A 20,754-nucleotide genomic window follows, 5' to 3' on the forward strand; every position below is an offset into this window, starting at 1 on the left:
GTCAGAGCCCTTGACACCCTGGTGTCACCATCAGTGGGTCTCAAACTGGACTTCTCTTATTCTGCACAGGCTGTAGTTTCAGAGAAACCCTTGAGTATCTCAGGAAGAGGAGCAATGGGTCAGGCGCGTGAGGGGGCATCAGACAGCGCCGTCTCTGGGAAGACTTGGAACCTGTTCCCTATACTTTGGGGTTTCTAATCACAATCGTTTAGAGGAGCGGCCGCTTTTCCCTGCAGCTGCTGCTGGACGCCAGCACTGGCGGGCTCTCCTCAGGCCCTCAGCGCTGCGCAGCGCAGCCGGTCGGTGGGAGGGCCGCGGCAGGGTCGCTCCTCGCCTGCACCCCCAGCCCCGAGATGAGGACCGGCCCGGAGCGTGACGGGCTGGCCCTGTCTGCCCAGGAAGCTGCGCAAAGGCAGCGGCTGCAGCTTCGTTGCACTTTTAGCTTTGCATCCCCAAGGGCAGAGACGCTGCCACCTACAGCAGGACACCCCTCTGCGCCCTTCGCTGGGGCCCCACACTGCCCTGCAGCGGCACTAGGGAGGCAGCCCCACGGAGCCATGCTCGCTGTGCGTGGGTTTAAGAGAACACTCCATCTTGACCTTTGGGAGAAAAATACATTTCCCCAGGTATGACCTCTCTGGGCTCCTCCGCTCCAGCTCTCAGCGCCAGCTGATGTGAGAGCCCACGTTTGCTTTGCAGTGTTTGCTGTATCAAGTTTCAGCTGAGGAACAGGTTTCCAGCAAAGCCGCTCCAGTGTCCCTCCCTCCCTCACATGGGTATCTCAGGGTGGCTGAGGCCCAAGACACCCCAAGGGGCCCTGTGGCAGCTCCCCAGATCAGATGCCCCTGGCTAAGCCCTCCCGAGCCTCCGAACGCCCCACCCTGTGGATGGCCTCGTTTGGCTCACCTGGAGGAGTCGCGGATGCCGGCAGAGATGGGGTCGTGCTTCATGCTGCTGCTCCGACAAGGCCACATTCTCCACCAAGCCTTCTCCCTCTGCCCATGGGTGGGAATCCAGCTTTCCTGCCTGCCTTGCCCAAACCATCATTTCCTCCTATCTAATGTGGCTTGGGTGGCCCGAGGACACTGGGGAAGGGAGACCAGTGAGCCAGAGCGGACTCCAGGCAGGCTGCCCCCCAGCCGGGCGCTGGCTACACTCTGCTTGTACTGTGCTGGTTTGGGCTGGTTTGGCTGTTTCTGGAGAGTTCATCTAGACGGGACAGGAGGCCCATTAACAAAAGCAGGGCTACGGGCCAGGCGTGAGCCAGCCGGCTGTGTACCTGCTGCTCCCACCGCCCGGCCAACTGCCCACTGCTGCGGAACAGCGTCCCCTAAGCCTGGCCATGCGAAAGGGCAGCCTGGCCCCCTTGGTGCTGCAGGTCACACCCCATCCTCCCGTCACCCCCCAGCACCCCCCAGCAAAGGTGGCATGTGGGGAACCAAGGATGTCGTGGGCTCACCAGCAGCCAGACCTCAAGTTGGTCAACCCTGTTATCCTCTTCACATCCCTGTGAAAATGTTTCAGAAAACCATGGTCACTTGATATTAAAACGATGTAAAAGTTGAACATATAGATTAAAATTAATACAATTATCCCAAAACCTAGCTCCCCAGAGGATCAATCTTACCATTTCATATGTAAGTTTCCTAACTTTTTCCCTTTAAAAAACATGCATTGTTGACAGAAATGAGATAATCCTTCATACCCATTTCTCTAACGTCCTTTCCACTGGACGTGCCCTGCACAGCCCTCCAGGCCTGTGGTGTAGATGGCAGCACAGTGTTCTGTGTCCTCAGCCGGCCCTCCAGTCCGGGCCAGGCCTGGGGGCCGACTGTGCCTGGGAACTGCTCTGGCCCCGCACACCTTTTCCTACTCTGTGAACTGGGGCAGCACCCCTGCGCCTCCCACTGCACCGGCATGTCTCCAGGGCCGTGCCCATGCAGGACCTGAATGCACAGCCTTCTCTATTGCCAACACGGCAGAACAGGGCAGGAGCTGGGGACTGTGGGTCCACTGGCCCAGCCAGGTGCGAGGGCTCTCCCTGCAGGGAGCACGCCAGCGTCCTCTGTGTGTGCTGGGAGGCAGAGGAGGGTACGAGTCTCCCTAGTCATCCAACAGGGGCAGCCTGCAGTCCCAGGAAGCACCTGTGCACGTCAGCATCCCTGAGTCCGGTGGGTCCTTCTTGGTCCTGGGCTCCCTTGGCCGTTCCACAGCGTGCAGCACTAGTGACGGTGGCTGCTCCTGCAACAGTCTCCCCTCCCGCTGGGCCATGGGACACAGAGCTGGGCTCCTTCTGCTTTGTCAGCCCCATCTTGGCCCCACTAGGTCACATCCCACGGGCTGCCCCAGGATGGCCCCTCCTGGCTGCACAGTCCCCAGGCCACCATGTCCCCTTATACCCTGGCTTCAGGAATGACAATAACCATAGCAGTTGCTGTGACAACTGTGTAGTTTATGTACTTACTGTGACTCCTTTATATGCCATAAATTACCTCGTTTCGTAGTCCAGCTAGGCTAGACGATGGGCACTGTCAGGACCCCATTTTCTCATCCCGCGAGGTTCTCTGTCCTTCACTGCTTGGTTTCCAAAGTCTTGGGAACCACTGATTCTGTGTTTTGTCAGTTTTTCAGATGTTTCAGGCAGGAAGTTAAATCCAGTCCTTGTTACTCCACCGTGGTCAGAGCAGAAGTCCATGATTCTCAAAAATGAGAGGACCGAGCGAGGCTCCAGGCCGTTCTCCTGTCTAAGGTCGCAGGCACAGGCCCCACGGCCAGGCTGCATCACCTCCAGGTCAGCTTTGTGCTCATAACCTCAGGTCACTCATCCAGGCCTGGATGGCATCGTGAGTGCCCTCATCTTCCACGCCAAGACGTCTCCAGGCCAAATGACACGTGTCCAACACCCAGCCCTCTCCGATCTCACACCCTCTTCTCTTCAAGTGGCACATCCGGCTAGTGGAGGCTGGATACTCAGCCATCCTTTCCCTCCTGCCTCCAGATTGTGAATCCACTAGTCCTGTTGTAGAGGAGGGAACAGTGGCCCCCAAACACGCCTGGGTCCTGAGCCCCAGAACTGCCATGGCAGAAGAGACAATGACCCTGGGGTGGGGAGCTTCTCCTGGACTATCCAGTGGCCACGTAACCACCAGGGTCCATGTGAGAGGAAGGCAGGAGGGTCAGAGCCACAGGAGACAAGATCATAGCAGACGAGTTGGGGGGGGAGGGAGGGAGGGAAGGGAGGGGAAGAGAGAGATGGAAGGGAGGGAGGGATATGCCGCACTGCTGGCTTTGGAGGTGGAGGAAGGGCCCACCGGCCAGGGGATGCAGACGCCTCTGGAAGCTGAAAAGGCAGGAAGGGATTCTCCCCCAGAACCCCCAGAGGGAACACAGCTGTGTTAGTCTGTTTTCGCTGCTATACAGGAACGCCTGCAGCTGGGTAATGTATAAAGAAAAGAGGTTTATTTGGCTCACAGTTCTACAGACTGTATGAGAAGCATGGCGCCAGCATCTGGGCTTCAGGGAGCTTCCAGCGGAGGCGGAACGTGAAGGGGGAGCAGGCGTGTCATGTGGCAGGAGAGGGAGCGAGAGAGGAGGAGGTGCCAGGCTCCTTCAAACCACCACTGTCACGTGAGCTGACACCGCCAGAACTGCTCATTACCAGGACAGCTCCGAGCCCTCACTAACGGCTCCACCCCCATGACCACCTCCAACACTGCCATCAAACTTCAGCCTGAGATTCGGAGGGGCCACACCTCCAAACCATATCAACAGCCCTGCCAGCGCCTTGATTTTACGACTTAGGACTTCAAGAACTGTAAGGTAGTAAATCCACGGTGCTGTTTTGGCGGCTGCGGGGACCTAACCTCTGGTGCGGTGGGTGAGCCCGCGGCCCCTGCACCAGCCTGCCTGAGTTCAAGCCCAGCCCGGCCACTTTCTGGCTGTGTGAACGTGAGCCCTTTGCCTAACTTCTCTGTGCTTCAGTTTCCTCATTTTGCAAATGCCCATTTGCAGGCTTGTCGTGAAGATTCAAAGCTTCTTCCAGGGGAAATGCTCAGAGAAGGGCCATGGTAAGCTCTGCGGCGGGCGCTGATGCCATGGTCACAGCTGCTGCTGTCATTACTAATAGCCTCTGAAGCATGTCCAGACCCTCTCCCTGGCTCCCTGATCCAGGCCGAGCTTCCCTGGGGCTTCCTGACAGGTCCCCAGAAAGCTGCAGGTGTGAGCCTGGGCCTACCTTTCCCTGTAGCCTCGGGGTGAGGACCAGAAGCCTCAGGAGTCACGCAGCCCTGCGGCTTGCAGTCTAGCATCCCGCCTTGCTGGCCGGGACCCTCTGGGCTCCTCCACGCCCGCTACCCCTGCCGGGGTTTGAATGTCTCCTCTAAAGCTCGTGTTGAAACTTAGTCCCCGATGCAGCAATACGGAGAGGTGGGCAACCTATGGACACTGGGAAACCAGGCCTCACAGATGCCTCAGGAGGGAGGTCCTGGGAGGAGAGAGGTGGCAGCCTTCTCCTCCTCCTTGGGTGTCCCTGCACGAAGCCCCCTGGACTCCATGGGGTGGCTGTGGGGAAAGTGACCCAGCCATTGCTGGGACCACCTCCTGGTCTGTCCCCTCTCTGTCCCCTGGAGTCCATCTGCAGGGAGAAATGCCCATACCTCCCGTCAGTCCCCGTGGACACACTCAGCCATTCCCTGCCTCTGTCCCTGCCGAGCGGATGGGATGGGTAAGGGGCTTCCTCTGGACCCTGGGCTCTTGGCAGCCTTTCCTCTGGGCTGCGATGGTGAGTCCTTGGAGACTTAGTGTGACTTGGAGACTTAGCATGACCTGGAGACACGAGGGGGGCTGCGCTTCCTGGTTGCACAGGCTCATTCTGCCAGGCGCTCCACGTTTGCACGGGAGGAAGAGGGAGTTTCTGCGTTGTAGAGGCTGCCCACAGTCTCAGGCACTGTTCCGCTGGTGCAGAGGGAGTGTGGCCACCGGGGAGGGGTCAGAAGGTGTCCTGCAGTGCGTGGGCTCCTCCGCTCAGTAAGGCTAGAACTGGTCAGGGGGCTGAGGAGAACCACCCCTGGCTCCCTCACACCAGCGGCCAGTCGAGGGCAGGGCTGTCCACCTGCCCGGCAGCCTTGCAGCCAGCTCTGCCCCCCTACCTCTGCCTCTTCGACCTTTGCCCACCTGAGGACGCACAGCCCTGACGACACACGCACTTTCCCAGCCAGAGCCCCCATCCCACCTGCCTTCTTCCCGCGTAGCTGCAGCGGGGCCAGGCCGCCTGACTCCAGTGTCTCTGGGATCTCCCTCCTGTCCCTGTTGGGGCCACCAGGGATCCCTGAGAGAGGGAGGAGCCCCTGGCTCCCTTGCCTAAGAGACAGACCTCCCTCCTGCAAGATCCCAATACCTCCTACGGGGGCTTCCTGGGACTTCCTGGGGCTGCCGCAGCGTCCCACAAAGCAACAGAAAGTTATTCTCACAGTTCTGGAGGCCGGAGGTCTGAAATCAAGGTGTCGGCAGGGTTAGTTCCTTCTGAAGGCTGAGGGCACTCTGTTCCAGGCCTCTCTCGTGACTTGTGGTGGCAACCGGCAATCCTTGGCGTTCCTGGGCTTGAGACGCTTCATACCCATATCCACTCCGTGACACATGGCCTGTGTGTGTGCCTGTCCTCTCTGTGTCTAGCCTTTGGATTTAGGGCCCGCTCTAAGCAAGGATTCTCTCTTCTCCTTATATTATGTCTACAAAGACCCTAGTCCAGATGAGACCACATTCACAGGTGCCAGGGGCTGGGACTTGGGCACAGTTCAACCACTGTGCCATCTAATACCTCTGAACGGGAAGACAGGACGGCTGCCCCAGGGCAGGGCAGGGGCAGGACAGGGGCTGGGTTGTGAGGGGATTTGGGGACAGCATTGCCCCTCCTGGGCTGGGTCTAAGAATTCTCCATGCAGGAATTTCTTGGCAGGACCTTGGTGCTGCCAGATTCCTACCCTTGGCCCTTGGCCTTTGACCCCTACCCCCAGAGCGCTCAGCACACCTGGTGCTAAGGCACCACCTCAACCAGACCACTCCTCAGGCGGCCTCCTCGCATGGAGACGTGAAGCTTTGAGCACTTCGGGACCCGGCAGGGCTGTGCCCTGTGAATCCCGACCCCACGGCCTGCCGCTCTGTCCACTGCCAAAGAGCCAATTTTCTTTCGAGATCAATCTTCAGTTCCTGGGGACACCGTTTTTAAATAAGCTCACGTTTCATAGCATGAAAGGTTTTGTGTGGACGTTCTTTAACAAAAAGAATAATTCATTCAAGTGCTAAGAACAAAGCCAGGCGTCCCAGCATGGCCTTCTCCAGGTGCAGGCCAGAGGATGTTTCCTGAGCTACTCGCAAGGGGACAGCTGTCCTCGGCCTCCAGGCACCCTCCCATGGGCTAAAAAAACATTTTAACAACCCAGGCAAGCGCAGCCTATGCGTTTCAGGGGCCGGCGTGCCAAGTGGCCGAGGGCGGGGCAAGCGCCTGTCTGTGCCACCCGACTCTACCCCTCTCCTTCCCTCTGGCGAGTCTCGCCCCCTCACTCCTGTCTCCTCTTGTGTTTCCAGGATGCCTCCTCCTCAGCCGGATCCACCCCCACGGCCATCCCGAGGGCTGCTGCCGTGGCCGGAGAGCAGGGCACGCCTTCCAAGGTCCAGCTGCCCCTCAACGTGTGAGCTGCCCTTTGTGTCTGTCGGGTCCCCCGCCTGTGGTGCCTCCCTCCCGCCCACACTAGTGTGCACACCTGTGGTTTCTGCAGGGCGTTTCCATCTGTTACTAGCTGGTCAGTGCAGTTACGTGCATCTGGTAACACTGCTGAGAGTATGGAAAACAAAAGTCCAGCAGGGTTTTTAATGTCATTGTCCCGAGGACATTTCTTATAAGCAGGAGAGATGCTCAAAATATTTGACCACACAGACATCAGCCAATCAGGAGAGGAGCCAACCGTAGCTTGGAGCAGGCCACGACCCCCTGAGACGGTCTGGGGTGGCCCTGGAGAGGGAGGAGGTGGCCAGAGCAGCGCTGCTCTTGGGAGCCCAGCAGTCACTGGTTGCCAACTGCTCAGAGTAGCTCATCTTTTCTGCCGCTGTCATGGCCGTGCCAGTCATGCCAGCTGCATCTCATCCCTGAATATAACCAGATGAATCATTGCTAGGAAGTGAGATGCTTATCTTGTTTAGAAAATCTGCTCAGTTAAATTATAGCTCTTAAAAGCTATATGCAGTTTAAAAATTCCCCCATTTAAATAGTGTTATGAAGAATTAGATTGCCTTCTGCTCGTGTGTTTGGCAGAGTTCAGTCACTCGAATGAATGTTTTAAGGTGGAATGTATGAATTTGGCAAGCAGTATGATGAATTCAGAAAGTTCTATCTATCTGGGGTCAGAGGGACGCTCAGAACCTGTGTAGTTGGAGAACGGGATATAGTTAAAAAAAATTCTTTTTGAAAAAGCAATTTGCCAGGCTTCAAAAGGTCTCCTAGAAGTCACTTAACTTCTGCTACACACTCACCTACCTCTTTAAGTCAAGTGGAAACTTTAGCCTTTATCTGGGGTGGACAGAAAAGCTCCCAATATCCTTCCACTGTGATTAACCAACTTAACTATAGGAATTTGAAATTTACCTGTTTTTCACTCAGCTTCCTGGGGGATCATAGTTGAGTAAGCTGCATTTCTGATGTCTTGAGGCGGATATTCAAGTTTTCATTAACACTGGACGGAAGATACTGTCTTCTGACCATGCTCTTGGATCAGCTCTGGCCACTTCACACAAAGCTGGGAGGGCTGACATGAAGGTCAAATTTGCCGCTATGATCCTCATGGCTGCATGGGTTTGACCTCTGCAGGCCACATCACATGCCCCAAGACACGAGCCCTTATAGCTGAGGCCTGATTCCACACAGTCAGCCAAGGGCTGGTGGCAGGATGTCATTCTTCACCCCTTCTTTTTATCATGTGAGAGGCTTCCATGGAACGCCTCTCCTAAGGGCTTCACTGCCCTGAGACCCAGAAGGGTCTTCATTTGGCCACCCAGAGTGTGGAGGCAGCTGCGCATCGCAGAAACATGGTCCATCCACTTCTGCACCCTCCTCTCTACTCCCGCCATGTTGGGAATTCCACTCTCTGGCTGACCTGCTGTGGTGCAGAGGGCAGAAACATGAGTGTCTGCTCCTAGAGGCTGTGCTTCTGGCACAGCTGTCTGTCGAGAGGGTCTGAAGGCCAATGAGAAGGCTGTGGGTGTGGCACCCATGGTGCAGGAGCATCTTTCTCACCTCCACTTCCCCATGGGCATGTCAGAGCTGTCGCTGGGCGCAAAGCACCAGAGGAGGCAGGGAGGGGTGGAGGGTCACCCTGTGGGAACCTCCTGAGACATCTCCAGCAGTTTGGCAGAGGAAGAAGAGACAGATACATCTCAGTCTGGCTCCTGCTTGGCCCTGGGGAAGGGGCTGCCTCACCCAGCTCTGAGCGTGTCCCTGCGAACCAAGGGCAGCCTAACTCTTGGCTCTCAGCCTCACTCCAGGGACTGAGTGTCATCTTGCCACCAGAAAAGAAAACTGCTGCAGTCACAGCCTTGGGGAAAAGCAGGTGCCTCCTAAGACACGTGAGCACTCAGACACTGCCTGGGGGACTGGGAGCTGTGGGGAGGAGGCCAGAAAAAAACTGCTGGAGCAGAGGGAGGGCCTGGCCTGCAGACAGGGCCAGGGAAGCCCAAGGGAACAGCAGTCGGCAGCTTTTGTCTGCCAGTGCTGGGGTGTAGAGAAAGGTCTCTGGATCAGGCAGTTGACGTTGGTCGTATGAGACGTGCTCTCTGTCCTCAGTGGGGCAACCCCACAGTCCTTGCTTTGGTTGTGGGTAGCCCTCCTCACAACCTCACCGACATTTGTTTTGATGGTCCTTACCTATCAATAATATTAAATGCTAATGGACTAAACTCTGTAATCAAAAGACATAGAGTGGCTGAATGGATAAAAAAGCAAGAGCCAGCTATATGTTGTCTGCAAGAAACCCACTTCACCTATAAAGACTGAAAATATAGAGATGGAAAAAGATATTCCATTCATGCAAATGGAAACCAAAAAAGAACACGAATAGTTATGCTTCTATCAGACACAATACATATAAAGATAAAAACTGTAAAAGAGACAAAGAAGGTCATTGTATAATGATAAAGGGGTCAATTCAGCAAGAGGATATAGCAATTCTAAATATATATGCACCTAACACTGGAGCACCAGACATATAAGGTAAGTAAATATTATCAGAGCTAAAGGGAGAGATAGACCCCAATACAATAATCACTGGAGACCTCAGTGCTCCACTTTCAGCATTGGACAGATCATCCAGACAGAAAGTGAACAAAGGAACATTGGACTTAATCTGCACTATAGACCAATGGACCTAATAGATATTTACAGAATGTTTTATCCAACAGCTTCAGAATTCGTGTTCTCCCCAGCTCATTTATCATTCTCAAGGATAGACCACATGTTAGCAGCAAAACAAATCTTAAAAAATTCAAAAAAATTGAAATCATACCAAGTATTTTCTCTGACCACAATGGAATAAAACTAGAAATGAATAATAAGAGGGACATTGGAAAATATACAGACATATGGAAACTAACCAATATGCTTCTGAATGACCAGTGGGTCCATGAAGAGATTAAGAAGGAAATTTAAAAATTTCTTGAAACAAATGAAAACACGACATGTCAAAACCTATGGGATCCAGTAAAAGCAGTAATAAGAGGAAAGTTTATAGCAGTAAGTACCCACATCAAAAAAGTAGAAAAGCTTCAAATAAACAACCTAAAAGTGCATCTCAAAGAACTAGAAAACAAGTGCAAACCAAACCCAAAATTAGTAGAGGAAAAGAAATGATAAATTTTAGAACAGAAATAAGTGAAATTTAAACAAACAAACACAAAAATACAAAAAAAAAAATCACCAAAATGAGAAGTTGGTTTTTTTGAAAAGATAAACAAAATGGACACATCCTTAGCCAAAGAAAAAAAGAAAGAAGATCCCCAAAAATAAAATCAGAAATGAAAAAGGAGGCATTACAACTGATACTACAGAAATACAAGGGATCATCAAAGACTACTATGAGCAACTATATACTAATAAACTGGAAAACCTAGAAGAAATGGATGGATTCCTGGACACAGTCAACCTACCAAGATTGAACCAGGAAGAAATCCAAAACCTGAATAAATCAATAACAAGTAATGAGGTAGAAGTGATAATAAGAAGTCTCCCATGAAAGAAAAGCCCAGGACCCAGTGGCTTCACTGCTGAATTCTACCAAGTATTCAAAAAATAACTAATACCAATCCTACTTAAATCGTTCCAACAAATCAAAGATGATGAATACTCCCAAACTCATTCTACGAGGCCTGTATCATCCTGATACTAAAACCAGACAAAGACACAACCAAAAAAAGAAAACTGTAGGCCAATATCACCGATGAACATAGATGCAAAAATCCTCAACAAAATACTAGCAAACCAAATTCAACAACACAAGAAAAAGATTATTCATCATGATCAAGTGGGATTCATCCCAGGTATGCAAAGGTGGTTCAACATATGCAAATCTATCAATGTGATACATTATACCAACAGAACGAGGGAAAACAACACATCATCATTTCAACTGATGTTGGAGAAACATTTGATAAAATTCAATATCCCTTCATGATAAAAACTCTCAAAAACTGGGTATAGAAAGAACTTACATCAACATGATAAAAACCTATATGACAGACCCACAGCAAGTATCACACTGAATGGAGAAAAACTGAAAGCCTTTTCTCTAAGATCTGGAACAAGACAAGGATGCCCACTTTTACCACGTTATTCAACATAGTACTGGAAGTAGTAGCTAAAGCAATCAGACAAGAAAAAAAAATAAAGGGAATAAAGGGCATCCAAATTGGAAAGGAAGAAGTCAAATTATCCTTGCTTGTAGGTAATATGATCTTATATCTAGAGAAACCTAAAGACTCCACAAAAAACTGTTAGAACTGATAAACAAATTCAATAAAGTGGCAGGATACAAAATCAGTATAAAAAATGAGTAGCATTTCTATATGCTAACAGTAAACAATCTGCAAAAGAAACCAAGAAAGCAATACCATTTATGATAGCTACAAATAAAATAAAATACCTAGGAATAAACTTAACCAAAGAAGTGAAAGGTCTCTATAATAAAAACTATAAAACATTGATGAAAGAAATTGAAGAGGACACCAAAAATGGAAAGATATTCCATGCTCATGGATTGGAAGGATCAATATTGTTAAAATGTCCACCCTATCCAAAGCAATCTATAGATTCAATGCAATCCCCATCAAAACACCAATGACATTATTCACAGAAATAGAAAAAATAATCCTAAAATTTATATGGAACCACAAAAGACCCAGAATAGCCAAAGCCATTCTAAGCAAAAAGAACAAAACAGGAGGAATCACACTACCTGACTTCAAATTATACTACAGAGCTGTAGTAATCAAAACAGCATAGTACTGGCATAAAAACAGACACATAGACCAATGGAAAAGAATAGAGAACCCAGAAAGAAATCCACATATCTCTAGTGAACTTATCTTCAACAAAGATGCCAAGAATGTACAGTGGGGAAAGGACAGTCTCTTTAATAAATGGTGCTGGGAAAAGTGGACATCCATACACAGAAGAATAAAACTAGACCCTTATCTTCCACCATCTACAAAAATCAAATCAACATGGGTTAAAGACTTAAATCTAAGACCTGAAACTCTGAAACTACTAAAAGAGAACATTGGGGAAACACTTGAGGACGTTGGTCTGGTCAAGGACTTCTTGAATAATACCCCAAAGCACAGGCAACCAAAGCAAAACTGGACAAAAGGGATCACATCAAGCTAAAAAACTGCACAGCAAAGGGTACAATCAACAAAGTGAAGAGGCAACCCATGGAATGGGAGAAAATATTTGCAAAATATCCATCTGACAAGGGATTAACAACTAGAATATGTAAGGAGTTCCAACAACTCAAAAGGAAAAAATCAAATAATCCGATTAAAAAATGGGCAAAGGAGCTGAACAGACGTTTCTCAAAAGAAGACATACAAGTGACCAACAGGTATATGAAAAAATGTTTAATATCATTAGTCATCAGAGAAATGCAAATCAAAAATACAATGAGGTATCATCTCACCCCAGTTAAAATAGCTTTTATCCAAAAGATAGGCAATAACGAATGCTGGCGAGGATGTGGAGACAGGGGAGCCCTCTTACACTGCTGGTGGGAATGTAAATTAGTACAACTACCATGGAGAACAGTGTAGAGCTTCCTCAAAAAACTGAAAATAGAAGAACTACCTACCATATGACCCAGAAATCCCATGGCTGGGTTCATAACCAAAGGAGGGGAATTCAGTACATTGAAAAGATATCTGTACTGCCATGTTTGCAGCACTATTCACAGTAGGCAAGGTTTGGAATCAACCTAGGTGTCCATCAATGAATAAATGGATAAAGAAATTGTGGAACATATACACAATGGAGTATTATATGGCCACAAAAAGTAGTGAAACCCTGCCATTTGCAACAACCTGGGTGGAACTGGAGAACATTAGGTTAAGTGAGAGAAGCCAAGCACAGACAAATCTTGCATGTTCTCACTCATGTGTGGGAGCTAAATATTAAAAACAATTGATCTCATAAGTAATAAATTACTGAGTAGAATGATGGTTACCAGAGGCTGGGAAGGGAAGCAGGGAGTGGAGGATAATATAGGGCTGGTTAATATGTGCAAAAATATAGTCTGGCAGTTAGATAAAATGAACAATATTTGATAGTACAACAAAGTGACTATAGTCAACAATAAATTAGGATACACTTTAAAATAAATAAAAGAGCAGAATTGGAATGTTTATAACCCAAAGAAATGATAAATTCCTGAGGTGGTGGATTCCCCACTTATCCTGATTTGATTAATCACATTGCATGCTTGTATCAAAATATCACATGTACCCTATAAAGATATATAACTATTATGTACCCATAATAATTAAAGGGAAAAAAGAAAAAAATATTTTAAACTTTTTCATTATTATTTTATCTGTTATGGTGACCTGTGATCAGTGATCTCTGATGTTACTATTGTTCATTGTTTCAGGGGACCACAAACAGTACCCACATAAGATGGCAAACTTAATTAATAAACGTTGTATGTGTTCCAACTGCTCCACCAACCGGCCCATCTATCCCCTCTCCTTGGGCCTCGCCATTGCCTGAGACACAACAATATTGAAATTAGGCCAATGAATAACCCTAAAATAGCCTCTAAGTGTTCAAATGAAAGGAGGAGTCGCATATCTCACTTTAAATCAAAAGCTAGAACTGATTAAGCTTAGTGAGGAGGGCATGTGGAAAGCTGAGATAGGCTAAAGACTAGGGATCTTATGACACAGTTAGCCAAGCTGTGATTGCAAAGGAAAAGTTCTTGAAGGAAATTTAAAGTGCTACTGCAGTGAACACATGAATGATAAGAAAGTGAAACCGCCTTATTGCTGATACAGAGAAAGTTTTAGTGGTCTGGATAGATCAAACCACCCACAACATTGCTTAAGCCAAAGCCAAATCCAGAGCAAGGCCCTAACTCTCTTCAGTTCTGTGAAAGCAAGAGAGGTGAGGAAGCTGCAGAAGAGAAGTTTGAAGCTGGCAGAGGTCGGTTTATGAGGTTTCGGGGAAGAAGCCATCTCCACAACATAAAAATGCAAGATGAAGCAGCAAGTGCTGATGGAGAAGCTGCAACAAGTTATCCAGAGGATCTAGTTAGGATAATTGAGAAGGTGGCTATGCTAAACAGTAGATATTTGTTTCATTTACAATGGATGTAGATGAAACAGCCTGATGTTAGAAGAAGACAGCATCCAGGAATTTCACAGCTAATGAGGAAAAGTCAATGTCTGGCATCAAAGCTTCAAAGGCCAGGCTTAGTCTCTGTTAGGGGCTAATGCAGCTGGTGACTTTAAGTTGAAGCCACTGCTCATTTACCATTCTGATATTCCTAGGGCCCTGCAAAATTATGCTAAATCCACTCTGCTTGTGCTCTATAAATGGAACAACGAAGCCTGGATGACAGTACATCTGTTTACAGCATAGTTTACTGAATATTTTAAGCCACTGTTGAGACCTACTCCTCAGGAAAAAAGATTCGTTCCAAAATATTAGCACTTGTTGACCATGCACCTGGTCACCTAAGACCTCTGATGGAGATTTATAGGGAGATATGTTGTTTTCATGCCTGCTAACACAGCATTCATTCTGTAGCCCATGGATCAAGGAATATTAATAATTTAAAGTTTCACCTCCTCTTACTTAAGAAGTACATTTTGTAAGGCTATACCTGCCATAGATATCGATTCCTCTGATGGATCTGGGCAAAGTAAATTGAAAGCCTTCTGGAAAGGATTCACCATTCTAGATGCCATTAAAAACATTTGTGATTTATGGGAGGAGGTCAAAATATGAACATTAATGATTGGGAAAAAGTTGATTCCGACCCTCATGGATGATGGGGAGGGATTCAAGACTTCAGTGGAGGAAGGAACTGCAGATGTGGTGGAAATAACAAGAGAACTAGAATTAGACGTGGAGCCTGAAGATGTGACTGAATTGCTGCAATCTCGTGATAAAACTTGAATGGATGAGGGGTTGCGTCTGATGGAGGAGCAAAGAAAGTGATTTCTTGAAATGGAATCTACTCCTGGTGAAGATGCTGTGATCACTGTGGAAATGACAACAAAACATTTAGAATATTATACAAACCTAGTTGATAAAGCAGGGGCAGTTTTTGAAAGGATTGACTACAATTTCTACTGTGGGCAAAATGCCATCAAACAGCATCACATGCTACAGAGAAATCTCTCGTGACAGGAAGAATTAATCAATGCAGCAAACTTCATTGTTGTCTTATTTCAAGCAATGGCCACAGCCACCCCAACCTTCATCAACCACCACCCTGATCAGTCAGCACCAGCAACATCAAGGCAAGACCCTCGACCAGCAAAGAGATTACAACTTGCTGCAGGCTCAGATGATCATTAGCAATCAATAAATTATTTTTAAATTAAGGTATGTACATTGGTTTTTTTGTATATGTAATGCTATTGCACACTTAATAGACTATAGTACAGTATAGTGTAAACATAACTTTTATATATAGGGTGTCTCAAAGTCACCATTTTCCTTGGTATGGAGACTACAAAGGAAAAATTTTGTAATAAACATTTTGTAAATAAAGCCACTTTTAGCTATAATTTCCCGTTTTCCCTATGTATGGTGACTTTTGGGACACCCTGTATTATACAACTGGAAAACTAAAATTTTCGTGTGACTTACTTTATTGCAATATTCCCTTTATTGAGGTGGTCTGGAACTAAACCCACAGTCTCTTTGAGATGTGCCTGTACCTGGAGGGCTTGTGGAAGCACTGATTGCTGGGTCTTACCCCAGGAGTTCTGGTGTGAGGCCCAGAATTTGCATTTCTCCAGGTGAGGCGAATGCCACCAGCCCCCACAGGCAGGTGTCTCAGGTGCTCAGTGTGGGAAGAACACCAGCCCCCAAGCCGGCCTCACAGCCACGCCATCCCAAGGCCTTCCATCCATGCTCCCAGCACTGGGTTCTGCCTGGTGGGACCCCGTCTCAACCAGGAGGCTGCCTGTAGGATCCCGGGAATTCAGAAGACCCCGGGAGGACTAAATGGTTTCTGCTGGCCAGGCTGTGCCAGCCCATGTTGTTGGCACTCAGAGAAGGGGCAGGGGCAACAGTGCTCAGGGGACCAGCCACTCTGGGGTCACAGTTACAATCCCCAGAGGCTCCCACACTATCCTCTGAGTGTCTGTGCCCACTGTCAGCCCTTCTGGGGGACTTACTGTGCAGACCTGGCAGCACCCTTGCTGTCCTGTCTCCCCCAGGCGTGGGTGCTCCGGGGCAGGCTCCACATGCACGACCCTCACCAGCTGCAGCACCTGGCTGTCACCCGGGGACATCCTTTGAGTAGAAGAGTCGATGAGTGGGTACACATCTCCCCAGCCTGAACTGGCATAGCCTTGGCAAGGGGCAGAGCAGAGGCAGGACCTCTTGCGGGAGGAATGGGAAAGAATCTTTTACTTATTGTAGAAGAAACCTGAGTAAGCCGTCATCTAGAGGACAAAGGGTGCTAAATTAGTGAAGGCTCTGATATACTTTGATTAACTCTGTGATTAGAGTGGAGGGAACCTGCCAACAAGCAGCAGCAAACGCAGATCATGCTACAGAAATAAGCTGGTAATGCGTTGAGCAAAGGCTGTGCTCAGACGTTTCCACCAGGGTGTGCGTGAAAGCAGACACGCGTGAGGCCCAGCCAAGTGGGCCCAGCCACAGCCTGGCCGGTGAGTGCACGGTCCCAGGCGTTGGGCGTCTGGCGAACCCTGGCTCCGTGCCTGGAGCACCCCTGTAGGGGCTGCTGCTGCCTGGAGGAGGCCACGCCTGTTCCTCCACCACCTGCCCACAGGAGGTGCCTTTTTCTAGCTGACATGAAAGCCCCGTCCAGCCTACCGGTTGGGTGCAGAGGACTCTCTGAGCCTTAAATCTACCATTGCCTTAAATAAGGTATTTTAGTGCCCACCTGGGAGAATCTGCAGAGGTCACATCTAAGCTTGGAGGGCGCCCCACTGGCCTTGATGCGTTGTGGAGCCCACCCGGAGTGTAGCGTGGAGGCCTGGGTTAGGCTGCCACGGCGTTTGGGAGCAAATGGAAAGTGAGAGTTGGGCCCGAGGACGAGAGCCCTGTGCCCGGCAGGTGCCCCGTAAGGACCAGCTGGCCACCCTGAGCTCCAGGGGTGCCGTCCACCGCAGCCAAGAGACCAGGGGTGTTGGTGGGAAAGTGGGGGTAACGGGAAATACGGTGGCTGCCGCTCTGAGCCTGGAAGCTAGCGGTGCAGAGGGCTGGCTGCTCTCTTTGGTGTGGTCTGTCCAGGCTTTCTCTGGAGTCCCCGGAAGAGGAAAGCACATGCAGATGACAACTGCCCCCACCGGCCAGTGCCCTGCCCAGATTAAGCCGTGTGCCAGTTGGGCAGGCGCCACGCACGGAAACAGACCCAGCAGATCCATCTGCTTTTGGTTTCCCCTCTGAGGCACCCAAAGGAAAAAGTCGGCAGGGAAGAGAGTTTTCAAGGTGGCCTCAGGCTTATCTACATCATGGTCCTCCTAGCAGCCCACAGCTAACTTGGAATGTTGAGACCAGAGGAAGGATTGCTCACTGGACAGGACAAACTGAAAGATGCAAAAGACCAAGTGCACTGGTACCCTAGTGCAAGTTGGTGCAGCACCTCTCTACAGAGTAGGCCACACCCAGCCTGCACCCAGAGTGAGGGGCAGGTGTCCCCTGACCCCAGAACCCATCCTCACCTGGGCCATGCCTTGGCAGGGCCTGCAGCATCTAACGGTGCCCCAGCTGTGTCCCTGGGCCATGCTGACAGGTCCTGGAGCTGCAGACCCAGCCCTGCATCTGAATATGCATGAACACGGACAGATGGCCCATCTTTTGCAGCCTTAATTCTGCAGCTGTGAAACCTCAGGGTTGTTGTGGAGTTTGGGTGAGACACATGAGTGTCTGGCACGTGGCACAGGTGGTTTCCTGTCCTCCTGTCTCACGTGGCAGCAGGCACCTGCGGCTGGAGCACAACTCTGCACTACTGTCCTGGGGCCACCCCAGGCAGCAACACCTTATAAATAATGACACAGGAAGGTTACGGAGCTGATGACGATGCTTTGAGAAAGAGGAGCGTGTCGTCCCTTGGGGTGATGGCATCTGGAAAGGACATGTCTCCCCTGCTCAGCATTGGCACAGAGGGGGTCTGTATCACTGGGCATCTAATAAAATACCTAAAACTCCCTACTCCTAAGAATCTAGACTTGCTGTGTGAAGAGGCTTATTGTAGCATAAAATCCAGGTCCATCTCTGTTGCAAACCTAAGGCCGCTGTCTCTCAGCAGCCCTGAGCCGAAGCTGTGAGCGCTGTGGGCCGGGCTGGCAGCCTCCTCCGGGCGGTGTGGCTGGCACGCTCAGCTCAAGTTGGACAGAGTGGGCAGCGGATGTTTGGCCAAGTTCAGCTTTTGGTTTTCCATTTTCCTGCCTTTATTATTATTTTTAGGAATCATGTGTTTATTTAAAACAAAAATGGAAATTTGAAAGAATCCTTTCTGCCTGAAAGGTCTTAAGATGACTTGAGGCCTCCAATATAAAGAATCTTCATTTTTCTGTTGACAGGAAGGATGGAAAGTCCCCTTTTATGCTGAGAAGTAAGCACAAAGTCTTTGTCCCATTAAATGACATAGGATCCTAAAATACTGAGTAAAACATCATTTGCAATTATCTGATGGCTTCTTCCCCAGGATCACAAATGTGACTGTTCAACCATTCAGATGGCTGTGCGGGATTTATCACAGCTGCTTACCTCGCTTTGTTTTTAAAGTCTGGTGTGTGAATCCCCAGCTGGGGAAGCTAGAGGCCAAGTGACGCCACTCACCCAGCCCGGGTGTGGGCAGGTGCCTTTGAGGCTGCAAAGCTCTGTCCTCTCTGGACAGCTTGCATTCAGCAGGTGGCTTGGAGGTGGGTCCCTCCCTCTCTGGGAAGCAGCACTGTATTCCCATGTGTGTGCCCACACCACACACAGCCACCACACACACCCATCACACACAGCCATTGCACACACCACGCACCACACACCACACACCACACACAACACGCTTTCTCCCTCAGCGGTCTTAGCTTCAATACCAGGGCCGCTATTTAATCTTTCTTTCAACAAATATTTGTTGAGAATCCACCATGTGGCAGACACTGTTCCAGGTCCTGGGGAGAGAGCAGTGAGCAAGCAGATAACCCCCCGTCGCCCTCGTGGAGCACACAGTGTGCGGGGAGAGCTCCGGAGAGAGGGCGCGTGCGTGCAGAGGTCCTGACGTAGGAGCCAGTCTGTGCATTCGGGGCACGCTGGGCAGAAGCCTGCCTGTGTGGCCCACACCCGCCCCGGGAGGTGGCCGGGACCAGTCAGTGGCCAGAGCCTTGCTATGGAGAAGCTCTGCCCCACGGGAGCAGCCCCATACCAACGTGGCCGGAAGGCAGGTACATGAGAGCGGGAGGAGGGACTTTAACCTCCCTACATTCGCCTTCCGGAGGCCGCCTGCCTTGGGATCTCTGTGCGTGGAGGAGCCACTTGGAAAGCGACCTCAATAAGGCAGAGCTCCAGCAAAGCCACCCGAGGGTCTTGGCAGAGGAGAGGACCCACATGGGTCACGGAGGGGAATAGCCTGCCAGGGCTGCGCCAGGACAGGGTGATGGTGGGGAAGAGTCCAACAGGAGGAGGAAGCAGGGCAAGGACTGGCCCTGCCCGGGCAGGGACGGCAACCCAGTGCCAGCCGGGGAGGCATCTGCGGAAGTACAGGCTGTGCCCAGCTCCACCTGGGCAGTGGGCACAGGCAAGAGTGAGGGCAGAGCCCAGGCCTGGCCTGGGGACCCACCCTGGGAGCTGTATGGCAGGTCTGACCCCACCTGGCACTCTGCACGTGGCCAGAAGATCAGAGTGTTCCCAGGCATGGACAGAGCAAGGTGAACTGCAGCAGGATTTACGCTTCAGCTGTATTTCCTCGAGAGCAGGCGCACAACTTCATGGATCATTTTTATCAGTTCACAAGCCTCCCGCGGATCCCAACTCTGCTGTTTCCTCTCCCTTTCTGCCTTCCTTGGCCTGGGCGGAACGCTGTGGAAGCCACACCCCCAGGCAGCTCCCCCCGCAGCCATCTCCCCGCGCACTCCACGGGCACACACGCCTTCAGCGTGTAGGCGCAGCCTCACCTGCCCCTTCCATGGGTAGCGTTTCCTCCGTGGCCATCAGAGAGCTCCCGAGAGTCAGCAGATGTGGAAACAGAGTCATCCCGGGTCCTCTTTAGCTCACCTGGACAGTAGCATTGAAAATGTGAATCTTGGTGCCCACGAGGAGTGAGGGAGGGTCCTCTCCTGATGGCTTTGTTTATCCTCCCTGAAACCCAGACTCGCTCCTAATTGTCAGTGTTTATCTTTTCAAACGGGAAAGAAGGAAGGTGCAGGCCCCTGCAGGAAGGCAGTGGGGGGCCTGTAAACCAAGGAAGTAAACAACCCCCCAACCCAGGAAAAGCAGAGAGCCTCCCTGCTTAGGACCACGGGAAGGGGCAGCAGATTTCATTTCCAGGCCAAGATCTTTCTTGTCTCTACAAGACTCTCATTCTGTTCTAGAATATTCCTCACTGGGCCTCTTTTCTTCCTGCTTGAACCCTGGGGAGCCGCATCCTGTTTCTGTTTTCACCTGCCAGGAAGGCCCCTCCCAGGGTCAGGAGGGAGCTCTGGGGTGTCTGTGAGCCCCCAGCCCCCAGATCCCTGCCACTGTGCACCAGCCCCCCCCCCCGGGAGCCCAGTGCCCTGGACGGGGCAACATGCGCACCAGCGTATTGATGCAAGATCCACCGACGACACTTCTTTACAATTCATCTTTGGTACTTTATTGAACCGAGGCCCCCACCATCTCTCCTGGCTGAATCTGGTGGGCATGTATAATTATCCAATCAGTTCTCTCCCTGGACCAACCTTCCTCAAATCCCAAAAGTAGCAGAGGTTTTGCAAGTGCTTACGAGTCCTTATAAGTGCCAGGTATCCAGATAGTGTGAGGTATTTTAC

General features: G+C 50.4%; 1 protein-coding gene across 2 annotated transcripts in view; it reads left to right on the plus strand.

Annotated features, from left to right (window-relative positions):
- The window catches only part of SH3RF3 (SH3 domain containing ring finger 3), a 321,276-nt gene that overhangs the window by 230,289 nt on the left and 70,233 nt on the right, over positions 1 to 20,754 (plus strand). For both annotated transcript variants that reach the window (XR_006734811.1, XM_045550375.1), the window contains exon 5: positions 6,583 to 6,686. Coding sequence is in view for 1 of the 2 variants with exons in the window: in XM_045550375.1 (XP_045406331.1) it covers positions 6,583 to 6,686 (104 nt within the window). In the remaining variant the exon portion in view is untranslated. The remainder of the gene's footprint in view (positions 1 to 6,582; positions 6,687 to 20,754) is intronic.

This window comes from Lemur catta, chromosome 4 (genome assembly GCF_020740605.2).
Source record: "Lemur catta isolate mLemCat1 chromosome 4, mLemCat1.pri, whole genome shotgun sequence".
Classification (NCBI taxonomy): Eukaryota; Metazoa; Chordata; class Mammalia; order Primates; family Lemuridae; genus Lemur; species Lemur catta.